The sequence below is a fragment of the Meleagris gallopavo genome, chromosome 21 (assembly GCF_905368555.1).
Source record: "Meleagris gallopavo chromosome 21, MGAL_WU_HG_1.1, whole genome shotgun sequence".
Classification (NCBI taxonomy): domain Eukaryota; kingdom Metazoa; phylum Chordata; class Aves; order Galliformes; family Phasianidae; genus Meleagris; species Meleagris gallopavo.
The window spans coordinates 2,755,745-2,771,605 of NC_139424.1; the positions used below are offsets into that span (position 1 = coordinate 2,755,745).

The 15,861-nt window shown below is 45.6% G+C and overlaps 1 protein-coding gene across 4 annotated transcripts in view; it reads right to left on the reverse strand.

Annotated features, from left to right (window-relative positions):
* The window catches only part of CLIP2 (CAP-Gly domain containing linker protein 2), a 58,485-nt gene that overhangs the window by 16,352 nt on the left and 26,272 nt on the right, over positions 1–15,861 (reverse strand). For all 4 annotated transcript variants that reach the window (XM_010721814.4, XM_010721813.4, XM_031556415.2 and 1 more), the window contains exons 4-8: positions 9,753–9,877; positions 6,778–6,991; positions 5,678–5,875; positions 4,316–4,419; positions 2,979–3,039 (exon numbers count right to left, since the gene is read on the reverse strand). In XM_010721814.4, coding sequence (XP_010720116.2) covers positions 2,979–3,039; positions 4,316–4,419; positions 5,678–5,875; positions 6,778–6,991; positions 9,753–9,877 — 702 coding nt within the window. The remainder of the gene's footprint in view (positions 1–2,978; positions 3,040–4,315; positions 4,420–5,677; positions 5,876–6,777; positions 6,992–9,752; positions 9,878–15,861) is intronic.

Below are 15,861 nucleotides of genomic sequence, written 5' to 3' on the forward strand. Positions count from 1 at the left end.
AGCAGCTATTCACAACAAAATGCAATCCAAGGGGAAAACAGCCCTCTGCATTAGGAGTAGGTAATTCCTAAAAAGCAGAACTCTGACTGCTGCAGACCACCAGTACAAGATCCTTGCATCACAAAACGATCTTGCAGTGATTCTCCCACATCTCTCCTCACAAGGTTGATCAGATTTACAGTAGGACTACTAAAAAATAAAAATCTCAAACTGTGCACCATGCACGCTGCAGTTCTGGGTTCCAAAGCAAGAAGTGATGATACACAAAGAGGTCTCTTGCTCTTCAGGTTGACTGAAAAGGAAGTTGGAAGTTCCCATCCTTTTTTGCTCTGGAGACACCTTGAACCCTGCACTAGGTGGAAAAAACACAACAGGAGGTCATACTGTGCTCAGCATCTGCTAAAACCAAACCACACTGCACTGAGCATAAATCAAAGAAACATAGATACTGGGCTGTAATACAAATCAGGGCTTAATTTTGAATAGGGCTGCTGTGAGTTTCAAAGCAATTTCAAAAACCTAAGACTAGTAGCCTTGTACAAAAGACAGCTTGAGAAAAATAGCACAGATAAGTAAGCTAAGCACAAGAAGCTGTCATAACCTGACCAAATCCAAGAGCACTGACTTCATACAGTGCTTTCCCTTTAAGCAGAAGCACCATATAGAGGTCCTTGGTGGCAAACTTCTGGACTCTGCAACCATCACTGTCACATCACATTAAGTTTCCCATAAACGAAAGAGGGGATACAAGGGAAAAGTGGATGCAAACTTTACCTCTTGCATGCTTCAGCTTACAAAAACATTTTCCTTTGGAATAAACTGGACCTACCATAAAAGGAACTTGTTCTGAACCAGATAGATTTATATATAGATATAAATCTATTTATAACCTGTTTTCTGACCTTCATTTTCAATAGAACTATTTGCTTTCTGCTCTTTCTATTGGAACTGTTTTTATGATTTGTGTGTTTGTTTGTTTTTGCAAATGTTTGATTGGTTGTCCACAAATGAAGTTGATACTTGTAAAAATCCATGTTTCTCTTGTCTTGAAACATACCATTTTACATACACTGTGAAGATCTCAGCTACCAGTTATATTCAGATTACTCCATATCATACATGGTCTGTTGGAGCCCAGGAGGAGGAAAAAAGGTGTAGTCTCAAAAACACAAACATTATCAAACTTCTCGGTTCACATCACTGCAATGCACTGAAGTTGCTTGAACACATCCTAATTCAAGAAAATTCAAGCCTTGGTACTCTAACTTTGTGGCTTCTCCCATTCTCCACACAGCTCAAAGATCCCCACCTTCAGATGGAGCTCCAGGTTGGAATTCATTCACAGGGATGGTTGTTCCATTAACACTAATGAACTTTCATTAGTTTACTCTTGCTCAAAATACCCACATACCCCTCAGTAATGTAAACTTTTGGAACTGCCCTCACTACTGGTAAGTCATTTAGCCCACAGATGCTGACCCATCACAGAACTCATCTCTGAATCTCCACAAAGGACATTCTCAGGATTCCTGAGGTCAGCACTCAAATTTCCAGCTAAGCTACCTCAGTACCACCTGATATTCCTTCTCAGCATCCATCAAACCCACTGTTTTCCAAGTCTTGAAAATCAATATGAAAATAGAGGAGAAAAAAAAAAAAAAAAACAGGGAAGAAAGTTGGACCGACTTTCTACAGCCCTTAAACACAGCTTCATTTAAGATTTGCATGAAGTTCTGCTTTATTACTTAATTTTATGCCATTTGATTTGCCTAGTCCCCAAGAGTCAGCCTCAAATCAAAGTTTTCCTTTGAGGAAGGGCAGAACTGCATTTCAGACTTAATTCCCATTATTAGTCTCAGAACTTCCAGTGGTGTGTGAAGTGCCATGCAGATTCCAGGCAAGAAGCACAAGATAAAACCTCTCCAAGGAAATATTTTTCTGTAACAGGAGTTTTCCACTATAAAAAGCTTTTCTGCCAAGTTTGTTTGTTTTCCCTGCCATCGCCTTCCATCTTCCAAAGCACTACAGCATCAGCAGTGCCAACCAGGATCAAAAGAGGACTTAAATCATGATCACATTTCAAGGCTAAACACAGAAATCCTCCCACTTTATCGAATGTCTAAATATTGGATCCATAGCTCCAAATGCTGAAAAACTCCAAGTTTATAATGTGTCAAGGATGGAACTGTCCAAAAAAAAACAAAAACCCTGGAGCCAAAAACCACAGAGAAAAGGAGAATCACTTCTGAGCATCACACCTGGTGCTCATCCCAAAGGGATCAATGGATCAATGACCCTTCTCTAAAGCACTGGGGGAAAGCAATCAGCTCAGCTCAGTATCAAACCCGTTTCATTCCCCACTCACTAAGGCAGGAACTGCACTTTGCTGTCCTTTGGCGAAGGACTGCATCAGGGCACTGCAGATTTACACCATCAAACATTATTCTAATATCTTTTGGATAAATAGAAGTTTATACCAAGACAGTCACATGCATAGCAACATACTCCATCACCTGGTTTTCACATTTTCCTGGCCCTCTGTTAATAGAATTGAAGTAGGTCCTTTGATTTTCCTGGCTGTTATCAATCTAGCACCATAGCTAAAGATGAGGAAAGCCCTACAAGTAACACTCGCAGAGCAGAGCCTCACTTTCACAGAAACATTTCCTTCTCCTTCTTTGCACATACTCAGGACAAGCTCCTAATACCACTTCCAGTTTATTAATTGCAACAAATTTTAACACAACTTGACAACTCATGGGAAATTCTAAAGCCAGGCTGGCTGGACACGAGCAATTCTAGGCAGCTCCTACTGTTACCAGTGATGGGGCAACATACCAAAGATCAATCGCCACAGTTTTTGTAGCATATCCACAACCATCAGTAAAGAGAATGCATTGCTCAGAGTCAGGTAGGAATTACTACACACACAGCTCCCAGTTTGGCCCCCACATCCCAGTGAGGGCAGTGGGAATTACCTCCAAATCCCCCTTGGTAATGGATTCTTCTTCCACACGGAACTGCAAGTCCTCCACTTTCCTGTGGGAGGAAGAAGAGACAAAGAGCAATCAGTAACACCCAGATTAGCACCCTACAAGCAGCCGTTGCACATGGGCCATCCTTGTGCAATAAAAAGATGAGAAAAGAAGGAACTTTACATTAAAAATGCAGAGGTTGCATCAATCTGCCATGCATAAACACACATAAACTGGAAGTGCCTGGGACTCTTTTGCAAAGTCTGAACATAAAATCTCATAATAATACACAGTAATTCAATCTTCTGCTGAATTCAGTCTTCTTTGTTCTCTTTACTGATTTAAAAAAAATAGCAGTAATGAAGATGTTACGCTGGCAGCCAGATGTAAGGGCTCTGATTCAGTTACAGAGACAAAAATAGCTGTGAGAGTACATATCTAACTTCATAAACAAGCTTCCTTGTCTAAACCTCCCCTAATTAGAGGAGGCATCTGTTGATATTTAGGAAATAGCTCAGCTGTCGTGGGGTAAAGGGCCTCCTGGAGCTGGGAAAATGAGCTGCCTGCCCAGAGAGCATGAATGAACAACTCCTCTCCAGGAGGAGCACCGTCCCACTGAAACCAGCACCATTTCCAGCTTTCTCAGTTAACACACAGAAATGCCTTCGTTCCCACTGGAGGGCTCAGTTATACGTATGGAGCAATTGGCCTCCAAGAATGACAAACAGATCTTTCCTCTCATCCAGAAAGGAAATGCATGCATCATCACACGGGGCCCCTGGGACGAGGGGAATCGCACTGTATTCCAGTTTGACTTCCATTTCTCAGAACGTCCACAAATTACCACATCACAAAGAGATATATATGCTGCTTCTCCCCGTTCAGTATCTTCAGTATCAGGAACCAAAAAAGAATGAAGATGGTTGGAAGCCTTCAATAGCTTCATAGCCCAGCAGGAGACCAAGGCTGTTTGGCCATCAGCCAGCAGTGGCAGAGAATTGTTGCCCACAACGTACAGTTAGGGCAATATCTGCCATTGTCACACGCTCTTGGACATGCAAGCAGCCTGAAAATTGTAACTGGGGTCCCCATCAGGAACAGAAGTGCTTTTTGTCCAAAAAACTACCTGTATTTGGCAGGAATATGGGTCCAACCACACAACAGGCAGACTGTAGTAGCCAAGACAGGGGAGCACAGCACATGTAAAATACAAGGAGACATCCCAGGATGTCTCTCCAGTCACTTTCTTGTCCTTACATCCAGCCAATGCCATTCACAACTAAGAGCTTCATCTCCTCTATGGTTTCAACTCTCCCACACCCATTCACTCCTATTTTTACCTCTTCTCCTCTTCCAGTTGGTTCAGCAGTTCAATCTTCTCCTTCTGCATCCCATCCACCAGTGCTCGTGCTCGCTGGAGATTCCCCTCTGCCTCTGTGACATACTGCAGCAACAAAAAGAGCCCGACTCACAAAAGCTGGCAACATTTGAGGTACAGAGCTGTTTAAAGAAAGGATCAGAACAAGGGAACAGAAGGTTCTGATGATCTATTTCAGAGGCTGCTATTGTAAGAAGGTAGATTTGCCAAAAAGTCCAGGACATGAGCATCAAAAAAACCTGCTCAATCTCCCCAAGCTGTAAATCTGATCCATGTTTCAGTGCTTTTCAGATTGGAACCCTTTGGAGAATCCAGCTCTGATTAGATTTAAGCACTTGTAGCCCAAACAGTTTTGAAAATCTGGTCCAAAGTCACCAGATCCAGTTCTGCCCTCATCACTGAGCAGGAGATTCATTTTAGGCTTCCATTAATTCATCACTGATAACTACCAGAAAATATCGTTCCAGAAGGAAGACGTCAGCTTGCAGTTGATTTACCATTTCCTCCCATGGTTCTGGCAGGCAGGTGTAGCCCACCACAAAGAGAGTCAGTGCAACCCATCCCTGCTCCCTGCAGCTGAGCAGGGTTTATAGACAGCAGCAAGGAACTCAGGGCAAGAACAGTTTATTAGAGGGCCATGCACTGATGAACAGCATAAACATGCAACTCTTTTCTTTGTACATTCAGGTGGATAAAATACCATCTACATATATTCTTGAACAAAAATCAAAATGCTAGCACGATCACCCTGCTTTCCTTACAGTTGCTTAATATGATCAAATCATCCCCTCTGGATAAGCAGGGACTTACACCAACTGAGCTGATGTTCTCAGCAGCATCTGATAGTATCAAAGAACGCTGCAGTGCAACCACAGCCAAGGCCAGAGCAGGTGGCTCAGGGCACTGTGCTTGCTTCCCACTGCATTTTAGCACCCAGATCTATTGAGCCACCAAACTACCTTCTGTCCTTGGTTTGGCATAGCCCTGTTCGTGCTCCTCCCTTGGAAAAGAGAGAGCGTGTTCCAAAGGCAGGAATGGAGAAAGCCTGCTGTATGGGAAGCTACCTCCACACAAAAGGCAAAAAATTAGAGCCTAGTTTGCACATGGAACCATGTTTACATGTTTACCATGGAACAGCTTGAGTTGGAAGGTACCTTACAGCCCATCCAGTTCCAACCCTCTGCTGTGGCTGGGTGCCCCCCACCAACTCAGGCTGCCCAGTGCTCACCCAGGGCCTTGGGCACCTCCAGGGATGGGGCACCCACAGCTTCCTTGGGCAGCAGCGTCAGGGCCTCAGCACCCTCTGGGCCACCCCTCCTCCTACCTGCTCATGTTGGGCCTTCATGATGGCGATCTCCTTCTCCACCTCACAGATGTGACTGGTGGCCTTGGCCACCTCGGCCCGCTCCAGGTCACGCTCTGCCAGCAGCTGCTCGATGTGCTGCTGCTTCTCCTTCAGAGCCTCCTGGAGAGCCGTGGTGCCAGAGATTTTACGGGCATAACGAGAGGAGGTCTCAGTCAGCTGGAGAAGAGTTAAAGAGACAGAATAAAGCCATGTTCTCCCCAGTCTAGAACAGCTTGAAGTCTAGGCTACTGATCATTTATTAGGCTGTACAGAACTGCAGTTCAAGCTTTGGAACCTCTGGGCCCCACAGGTCAGGTTAATGAGTCTGCGGAAGTTTGCTCTGCCATGCTACAATGGAAGAATCACTTCCCAAAGGGTGGGAATTGGGTTAAGAAAGATTTGCATGTACTGTACTGCCTGCCTTTTAAAATATATGTTGTTGATGTCCAGCACTGGTGCAGTCCCAAAGCGAGCTCAGTTAGGACGACTGATCTCAAAAGGAGAGTGATGTTGTTTGGTTGGATCCACTCCCAGTGATGGATACTGCACCCTTGTCCCCAGCCAAGAGGACTGCAGGTGCTATGCAGCACACACTACGTCAGAGCTTTTAATAATATTTCTGCTGCTCTGGTGTCTGCCTTCTTGAGCATCTTCCAAAGCATAAGGCATGTGATCCAGGAGATGTCAGCCCTTGGTGCTAAAATGCAGTCACTGCAGGGCTGGAAGGCAGAGCTGCTAAACAGCACACTGCTACACAAACACATGGGCAGGGAGCAATGGCATTTTGTGCAAGGATCTTACAACAAAACTCGCACTTGACAGCAGCAGAGCTGAGGTGCAGCCTATTGCAAATTGTGACTCTAATGGTCACAATTGCTCAGTGTCTGGTTACACCTCTCACATCCGTGGAAGGAGTCCAATTTGTAAGGTCGGAAACCATATCCCAAACTCCACTTTCCTCATCTCATTGACAGGGAAGGAGCAGCTGCCCCATTGCAGCTGCTGAAACTGAACTCCAGCCCTCCCACCTCGCAGAGCTGAGTCCCAGCAGCAGATGGAGAGTGGAAAAAGCCACTTACCAGCCCACTGCGGCTGGGTCTGCCCCCAACAGACGAAGCCACGGAGCTGACAGAGCTGATGGAGGAGCTGCTGGGGCTGTGGGTTAGGGCAGACACTCCCATGGCCATCCGCTTGCTCTTCTTCGCCTTGGCAGGGCTGGTTGATGGAAACCCAATCCGAATCACCTTGTGGATGGGAGCAAAGAGGCCGAACTTGGGAGGGCACTGAAAATACCTGCAACAGGAGAGGTGCTCTGTATCAGAAGGGTGATAGCACCCACCTCGCTCAAGCACTGCAGAAGGGCATTGCCACGCACTGATTGCTACACGTTTTGATGAGCTACCAGGAAAGACCCATGTGGTTGCCCAGATAGTATCCCAATACACTAATGCAATGAGAGCACACGAACTCCTGCCTTTGAGAAGCAAACCAGGCCTCCTCAAACCAGCATCTGCGTGCTCTCCACCCCACTAGCAGGAAAGTCTCATAGCAGAGTGTATTCACAAACCATACAGCTCTGCATTGTGTTTTACCAGTAAATTTGTCCTTCCAGAGCATGAGGAGTAGCAGCTTTCAGCTCATGCTCTGCCCAGCACAAGTCCTCTTTCTCCAGACATGAGCAGCTGCTTCCAAACTGCTTTTACTTGGAAGCAGTCACAGGGCTGCGTCACAGAGCTCTGTGTGCTTGGGAGGCCAGAGAACAGCCTGATCCCCATCCAGATGAGAGCAATTTGTTTTCAAACACCTGCTCAACTCCACCCCTCCTCCCCCCTTTCCCAAAAAAATAATCTTTAAAAAAAAAAGACCCTATGATCCAAAACTGCTTCGCCCCGTTTGCTGCTAAAGGCTCTTGGAAAATCCAGCGTGCCACAGGCAGATCTTAATCTAGAATGGAAAAAAAGCAGGAAAATCTGAATGACCTCTTGCAAACCAGACAAAGCCCTCCTCAGCATCATCTTTTCAACCACAACTGACACAGGCAGCCCAACAGCACGGCACTGGTCTACACGTTCTAAGCACAAACTGGTACTTGGGGTTTTACAACACAGCCCCTCACAGCCCTCAGCAGCTTTTTGCAAATTAGAACCTGCATCACACTGCATCTACCCACCTACTTTTAGTCCAGATTGGAAGTGGTTGCAATTAACCTTTACACAGTTCATAAACAGGAATTGGGTCCTGAACACTTGTCAGCAGAAACATCTGCTAGAAAACCTTCTTCAGCTTGAGGAGAATCAGTAAATTCAGCTGATCTACCATCAGCTCACCCAGAGAGCTCACCTCAACAGAGATGGAATCCTTTGCTCGCTCATTTACCCCTCATTACCTTCCCTACCTTAGCACAGCTGTAGCAACCAGTTACTGCAGCACAGAGCCTTGGGCAGCCAGGCCAAGCATGCTCACTAGATGGCAACAGGCACCAAAGCAGAACCCTTGGCAGTGTCTTCCCAGATGATTCTGGCAGGATGAACTCAGGGCAGTATCAGAAACACCTAGCAGCCATGGCAAACACTGGGAAGGCAGCTTATGGGGTGCCTGCATGCCCCAAGGGAGTCAGGTTTATTATGAGGGCTTTCCTCTAAAACCCTGCTGACAAAATCAGTGCGTGCTGGCAGCTGCCAATGAGGCATTTTCACTGCTGCAAAACCAGAAGGTTAGATGAAGGCTCAAGGGATGAGCAGGGGCATGCGTTTACTATGCCAGGAGATCTGCATCATTGGCTGGGATGAACAGGGCAGGGGTGCCTTACAACTTCCCCTCAGTTTCCCCTCTTTAACCAGAAACTCTGAATTCACTCCAATTCCTTGATCCTGCCATGGAATCAAGAGCAGGAACAAAGCATGAAATGCAAGACAAGAGACATCTTGCAGACACGATACACAACATAGCAAAACAAAACCATGACACAGCAGTTCCAGAAGAAAGATGGCCTTCAAAAACTGGGCTTTCAAAACCCAGCAATAGAGGTGTGAAGACAAGAAGCAGAAAGCACTCCAACCACTCACATCTGCCTTCCTCACATCCCATATGCACAAAGACAATAAATCATTTCTTGACAACCTGAAGATTAAGCTTAGAGATAATTTATTTTGCATGATAAAGAAAGCAGGGACTTGGATCCACTCCATCACATTGATTCTTTTCATTTGAGAATAGGCTGGAACTCAGCCATCTGCTGCCAATCATCTACTGCTTTCTTGCCCTGACATTGAACAAGGCAGCATTTCTCTGATTTTAAATCAGAACATATGACTGCTGATTCAACACAAGAAACCTTTATTACAGAACCTGAGACCTAACAGCAAAGGAACTCTCAGTTTCTGAGTTGTTTCAAAGTTAAAGCTCACTTTTAATGTGAGATTCCCTTAAGAAGCTCTGAGAAATCAACTGTACTTCCCCTGAAAGGGGCTTGTGGAGGACAGGAAATCAGTTCCACTTGTGTTGGATGAGGGTCAAAGCACTGATACGTAACTCAGATCTGAACATCACCAAACTCAGGATGCGATGCTGGGGGCACTCCCTCATCCAATTTCTATGTGATCAGAAACATCATTGCTTGGGAAGCTTGCTGGGTGTCCCTGCCTGATTATCTAGATACAACAAAGGCTTTTTTGAAACAAAAATGGTGGAAGAGTCCATTGAGGCAGAGCTGGTAAGATCCATCAGCTGTCCAGGAAGGTGGTGGAGTCACCATCCCTGGAGGTGTTCCAGGGTCATGGAGATGTGGCACTGAGGGATGTGGACAGCAGGGATGGTGGGAGTGGGTTGGGGATCTTAGTCTTCTCCAACCCTAGCAATTTATGATTTATGAATTACAGAATTAAATACAAGAACAGATGACAACCAAAAGCAAGAACTGGATTCTTCCTCCCACCCCACCACATCCAACCAAGCACCCCAGCCATTCCTCCCAGCCCCAAATGGTGTTTGGTGCCATCACCCAAGAGGTGGTTGGACCCCACGTGCCCGAGCTGTTTTTTGGGGAGCTCAGTACCTTGTCCCAGCCACAGCCCCATCGTTCTTCCCCAGGGGCTCATCCAACTCTACTCCACACCACTCTCCTTTGGCAAAATCTGTCTCTCCCACGTAGCGCACAACTCCTGTCTTCGTCCCACCAACCTGTTGGGGATAAAATGCTGAGGGTTAGAGGCAAAAATGGCTTTAGTGCAGGTCAATTAAAGCTGGGATAGCTATGGAGAGAGAAGGGGGAAAAATAATATCTATCAGATTTTCCACTGTAGATGTAATGAAACCAGAACAGATAATTTTCATACCAAAGCCTCCTGGCACTAAAGATATCTTTCCCATCTACAAGCAAATCTCCCACTTTTTGACATGCCTATCTGGGAGACGTCAGGACAAATACAACAAGAACATCAACTAATTGCATACAGTCGCTTGTCAGGCCTTGGAGGAGTTCAGCCCTCCAAGCACAGCCTTCTGCAAAGAACGAGCATCCGCACTAATGGGGTTTCAGCTCTCTGCTCTTTCAGCTGGCAGCTCTGGGACAGGATTTCAAAGGGATAATCTGAGCAGCAAAGCATTCTCACTGCTTGTCAGCTCATCCCCATGTAGAGTTTGCTAGCACATAGCCAACAGCCCTTCCAGCAAACCTCTCAAAATACAGATATTTTGTTCAGAAAGAGCTCTGCTTATACCTACGCACTCTACGTCAATTCACTGAGTTAAAATACCATCTTCTTGTACTGTGAGGCTTCAACTGCCACCTGGTTTTCCACCTCCACCATGGAGAAATAAGAATAAATCACACCTTTTGCTCCCATTTGTACACTTAAAACTTTGAACGTGCAGAGCAGACCCCAGGACAGCGCAGGTCAGGAATGCACAAAGCCATGTTTTGATCACTGCAATGAGAACACGTTTCACTGAGCAGCAGCTCTACCAGCTGCCACTATCTTTACACCTATGGGTTTCATTAGATATTTGTGCTGAGACAAGAAAGATGGAGAAGTAGGAGGGATGTTCTAAGGATTCAAGTGAATCAGCACATAATTTAAACCTTTTTTGGCCTCTGCTAAGCCTGTGTTCAAGGAAGAAAGCTTAACAATCTTAAAATTAAATCTACAGCTTCTATCTTCAACGACTGGTGGTTATTAATTTACCTTATATTAAATTTTACATTAATGGGTGTCAACAAAATTATATTATCCTACAGAAAACAGTGACAGAACACAAATCTCCAGTCTTATATATTCTGGGCTGAGGATGTAACAGGTTTATCAATCCTTAATCACTAAATATCCTGAACATGTTTATGCAAATGGAAATGAGTGTTCCCAACCTAAAAATAACTGCACCTGAAAGAGCACAGCTCTGCAGGATGGGTCCTACCCCTCATCCCAGGAGGCCAAGCTGCATGCAGCTCAAGTTCATCTTCTGTAATTTCCCTTATTAGGAATTTAGCCAAGTGTTACTTATGGAGAAAACTCGATTCACTGCAGGAAGGAGGAAAAGCAACACAAGGAAGTTTTCAGGTCCTAAACTGTGCGCAGGAGTGAAATGGTCTAATTTCAGTATTGGGTACTCGGCCAGTTATAGGTTCAAGCAGTCTCAGTAAAATTCTTTACTCATGATCAAACAGCAGTCCTCTTTTTTGACTTATTTGAGCTTGGACAGTTTTATTCTCTTAATATTAATGCAATGATTTAATGTCCTTCTAATACGTTCCTTGAGCTGCAAGATGAGTTCAGTGGAGTTGTAATTCATCCTAATGTCGTCGATAAGAATTTAACACTTCTGGGAGGCTCCCTCAAAAAACCTGATGAGCTCCCTCCATCACTGTGACTCTCACCACACTGCTCTGGGGCCTCTACAAAGGGCCACTTCCAAACAGCACAGCAAGTCAAAGGGTGGATAGGTTGGAAGAGACCCCAAAGACCATCCAACTCCAACCCCATGTTGTGGACTGGATGCACTCCATCAGCTCAGGCTGCCCAGGGCCCACCCATGGCCTTGGGCACCTCCAGGGATGGGACACCAACAGCTCTCTGGGCAAAGAACTCCCCCAGATGGCTACGTGATTCCATTTTATTTTTCTCTTTTAAGAGTTATTCTGTCATACTTGCATGGCAGCCCATGGTGAACCTCCCAACTTTTGGCAAACACAACAAACTCCCATGGATGGAGAGCCTCAAGAACTCATCCAACACAGACACACAGATTTATTCAGCCTTGATAATCTGTTAACACTGCTAAAACAAACAACATGCTTTGGAAAAAGCCAGCTGGCAGGTCACATCAGCAGACACAGCAAATGGGCTCATCAAAACAGAAGCATTTGTTTCTATTATACCCTTCAACAAATCAGAACTATCACACCTTGGGAGGAAGATAGAAGCAGTTTCACTACAAAATGAAACAACTGTCTATAACTGTCCACCTGGCACAGTACTCAGGGCCACAAATACACCTCCAGCACTGAGTGTATGGAGTTCCCTTTCCATGCCTCTGTCCAGAGATCTGTGTTTTGACCTCCTCAACAAAATCTCTCCAGCAGTCTCAAAGTCTTGAGCTTGACCTTCAGAATGATGAGAAGCCACAGATACAAAATGGTTCTGTATCCTTCAGAGTGCACCAGAAAAGCACTGTGTCATCAAAGAGGTCCACCCACCTTCCTGCTATCTGTAGTAACACTGACATCCTATTTTACTATGGCTCTCTCATCAGAATGACAAAATTGGATTCAGACCAGTGTCCCAGGGCTGGAAAGCCAATGATGCTGATCCTCCCAGACACTGTCTTCATCAGAGCTGCTAATGTATCATTTAAACAATTTGTCCAATTAGCACCAGGCCATGTCTTGATCTGGCTGCTGCAGGTCCAACTCCTGTCATCTGCATTTGCTCTTTTCCCTTACACCCTGCTTTCACTCTCAGCAAGAACCTCAAGCCAGGGCCTGTGAGTGATGCACTGTTTGCAATTCACTGCTCAGGGAGAGGGGAAAAAAAAAAACAAAAACACTAATTCAGATCAACAGGGACTGTTTTCCAGTGTCAGGCACAGTTCACAGGCTGCAGCCCCCTGCTTGAGCACATCCCCAGGCAGAAACCACAGAGATGATGCTGTGCTGCCTGCTCATAAATCTCATACTCCATCCTCATTCATTTTCTCTGCTCCTTTCCAAGCCATTTCCACAAGGCAAGGCTGCAGACCAAGGTGGGAACATGAACAAGCACAACATACTGACACATCTGTGCTTTCTTTACTCAGAGGACCATCATACAACCATACAATATCCCAAGTTGGAAGAGACCCATAAGGATCGTTGAATCCAACTCCTGGCTTCATACAGGACCACCCAAAAATCAGCCCATATATCTAGAATTGTAGATAGGCTATAGGGTGTTGGGCAGCTTGCCCTGTGGCTGGGGAGCACCTCCATGCACAACAACGTGACACCAGTTCCCAAATCAGTGGTCGCAGCTCAGAGAATGAGTGCCCAACCTTTTGGTTTGCCTGGGCCACACTGAGTGAAGAGGAATCGTCTTGGGATTGCCAACTACTTCTAATGAACAGCACGAGCTGTTCTTGTTAATTCTACACCGACAATGGATGATACCAACAAGAACTGGAGCCCATCTTTACGGAGGAGTGCTTCTTGCTCCTGTTTGAGGGGCAGGCTTTACCCAGCATTAAGCTGAAGCAGCCATCCTTTCCCTCAGACAGGCATTTGCCTTTTCCTTGTGCTCATCTCAGGAGCATATTTCTACTGAGCTGAGTGCTACAAGCTGCTTCCCAGCTCCTTGCCATTTAGCTCTTCCAAGCACCGATGGCAGAAGATTATCACACAGGACTTGACTTACAGAGAATGCCTTTAGCAGAAGCAAAGCATTTTGCATCCAGACCCTTCAAATCACGGGAAATAACCACCTGGAAGTACAGGGGGATGAACACACACCTATGGGAAATGCATGTCAGCATTTACAGGGGTACATCCCAGCTGGCAGCCAGGCAGAGCGCTCCGCTGGGTAAGGTGGAGATCTGGTTCTTCTTCAGGTGTGTAATTACTGTTCATGACAAAGGAATTTTTATAACCTCTTTTAACCCAAACACTTACCTCTGGGGCTCGCCCATCCCCGCAGCACAGCACTGCTGACACAAGGCATCCATACACATTTATCTTTCAGGCAGCAGTGAGAAAATAATGCCCTCGGGATGCACTGCAAGGGGAAAGCCTGCAATTACAGCATCCCTTCCTGGGGCTGCCTTTGATACCAAGTCCGCCCATGTTAATAATACAGTTTGCTCTGCCACGAGGCACTCACAACTCTTATTTAATGTCAAATTTAGCACACAGAAGACAAGCATTGACCAGTGCATTGGCCTAAATGAATGGTTAGGAGGGTGTGTGCATGCACAAAAAGCCTCCAAGGGTTAACGCTGCAGCAGGGCAAGGCAGCAGCTTTTTATTTATGTGCTGTTATCTCTTAGTTTCACTAAGTTCCTCAGTTCCTTCCTAATGCCCCACATGCCTTCACAGCAACAAGACTTCAGTCCCAGGGCTGACACAGCTCAAAGCAAGCTGCCAGCAGAGCTCACGGCTGCCCGTGCCCAACGAGAGAGGCAAAGGCTGCAGTTCCCCTCTCAGGGAGCTGCTGATAGCAAGGATTTATCACTCAGCTGTTTAAAGGCTTTCTGCAGCTTTGGGCTGGCAAATCAAGTCTGGTGTGTAGGTTTGCAAGGGGTGCTAGAGAAGAGGACACGATTAGTTTACTCATGAGAATTTCCTGCCATTTGCCAAGAGCAAGAGGTGGCAACACGCTGCTGGCAAAAACCACTCTGCAGTGCACAGATGAGAAAGTGATTGCTATTACATGCCTGAGGTGAGCCCAGAGCACCTTCCCAGCAGCCAAAGTCGCCTGCCAGCAAGGCAAGGCTCCATCACATCCCACCTCCAGTGCTGTCCATTGCAGGAGCAACTGCAGCTTCAGCCACCTCCAAGTTCTGGCAACATCACAACCACAGAATCCAGCTGAGGAGTATCTGGGGCAGCACTCCACAGGAATACAGTCAATCAGGAAACACCACGGCCCTTAGGTAGTCATGTTTGTTACTACATTTCAGTATGGAATTGTGCAACCTCAGTTTGGGAACATAAGGATGGCTAAAGGACAGAACAACTCTATGAAAAGGATATTCTTTATTTAGACTTCCTTACTGAGAAATCACCTCCTTCCCACCATCCTTAAGCAAGCACTTTAGGGTGGAATCAGTTCAGCTGTTCAACTGCCTCCCCCTCAAAGCATGTAAAATGCATTTTCTTAGGGGGAAAAAAAAAAAAAACAACATAGCAGAGATTCCTCTCAAGCAGAAAGTGCTCAACTGCTCCATCTCCTTTTCCATCCGTCCTGTCCCTGGAGAAAGGCAACAAGGCAGACTCGCATTAATAGCAGCACTCAGGCAATTGGCACACTTTGGGAAGCTCCCTTCTCACTAAAGCAAAGGTTAATTGTTCCACATTCATCTGCCAGACCTCAAGAAATGAGTTCCACAGCATCACGGTGGAGGGCTTTTTTCACCTCTTTAATGCAATTTTTGCATCTCTGAGAAAAAGTCTGAGTTCAGAAGTGCCAAAGGCAAACATTACCTAACTCTTCTAGTGGAAAACTCCATTAGGTTACTCTTAGCAACTGCTTCAGTTGGAAAGGCTCTAAGAACAAAGACATAGAAATGCAAAAATGGCTCAAATCCAGATGATGGCTGGACTTGGTGATCTTAGTGGTCTCCAACCTCAACTGTTCTGTGATTCTATCTGTTCTTTTCCCAGATCTCTGCTACTGCATGCAAACAGCTCCTGATATTTCCCTAAGCTGAGAGCTTCTGCTTGTTTCAGATTTGTTCTTTTGAAGTTATTCATTACAGTAACAAAGAACAGCAAAAATTCTCTCTCACAACATCTGGGGTGGATAAGGCAGCAGGCTTGGAGGGAGGGCTTCCATTTCATTTATAAACAAACAGAACAACAACAAAAATACAATCTAAACAAAGAAACAAAAAACAGAAGGCCAGGGAGAAAATCACCAGCAGTCTCTGTGACATGAGCATGTTGAATGCTCAGTCTGCATATTTTGCTGCTGCTAAAA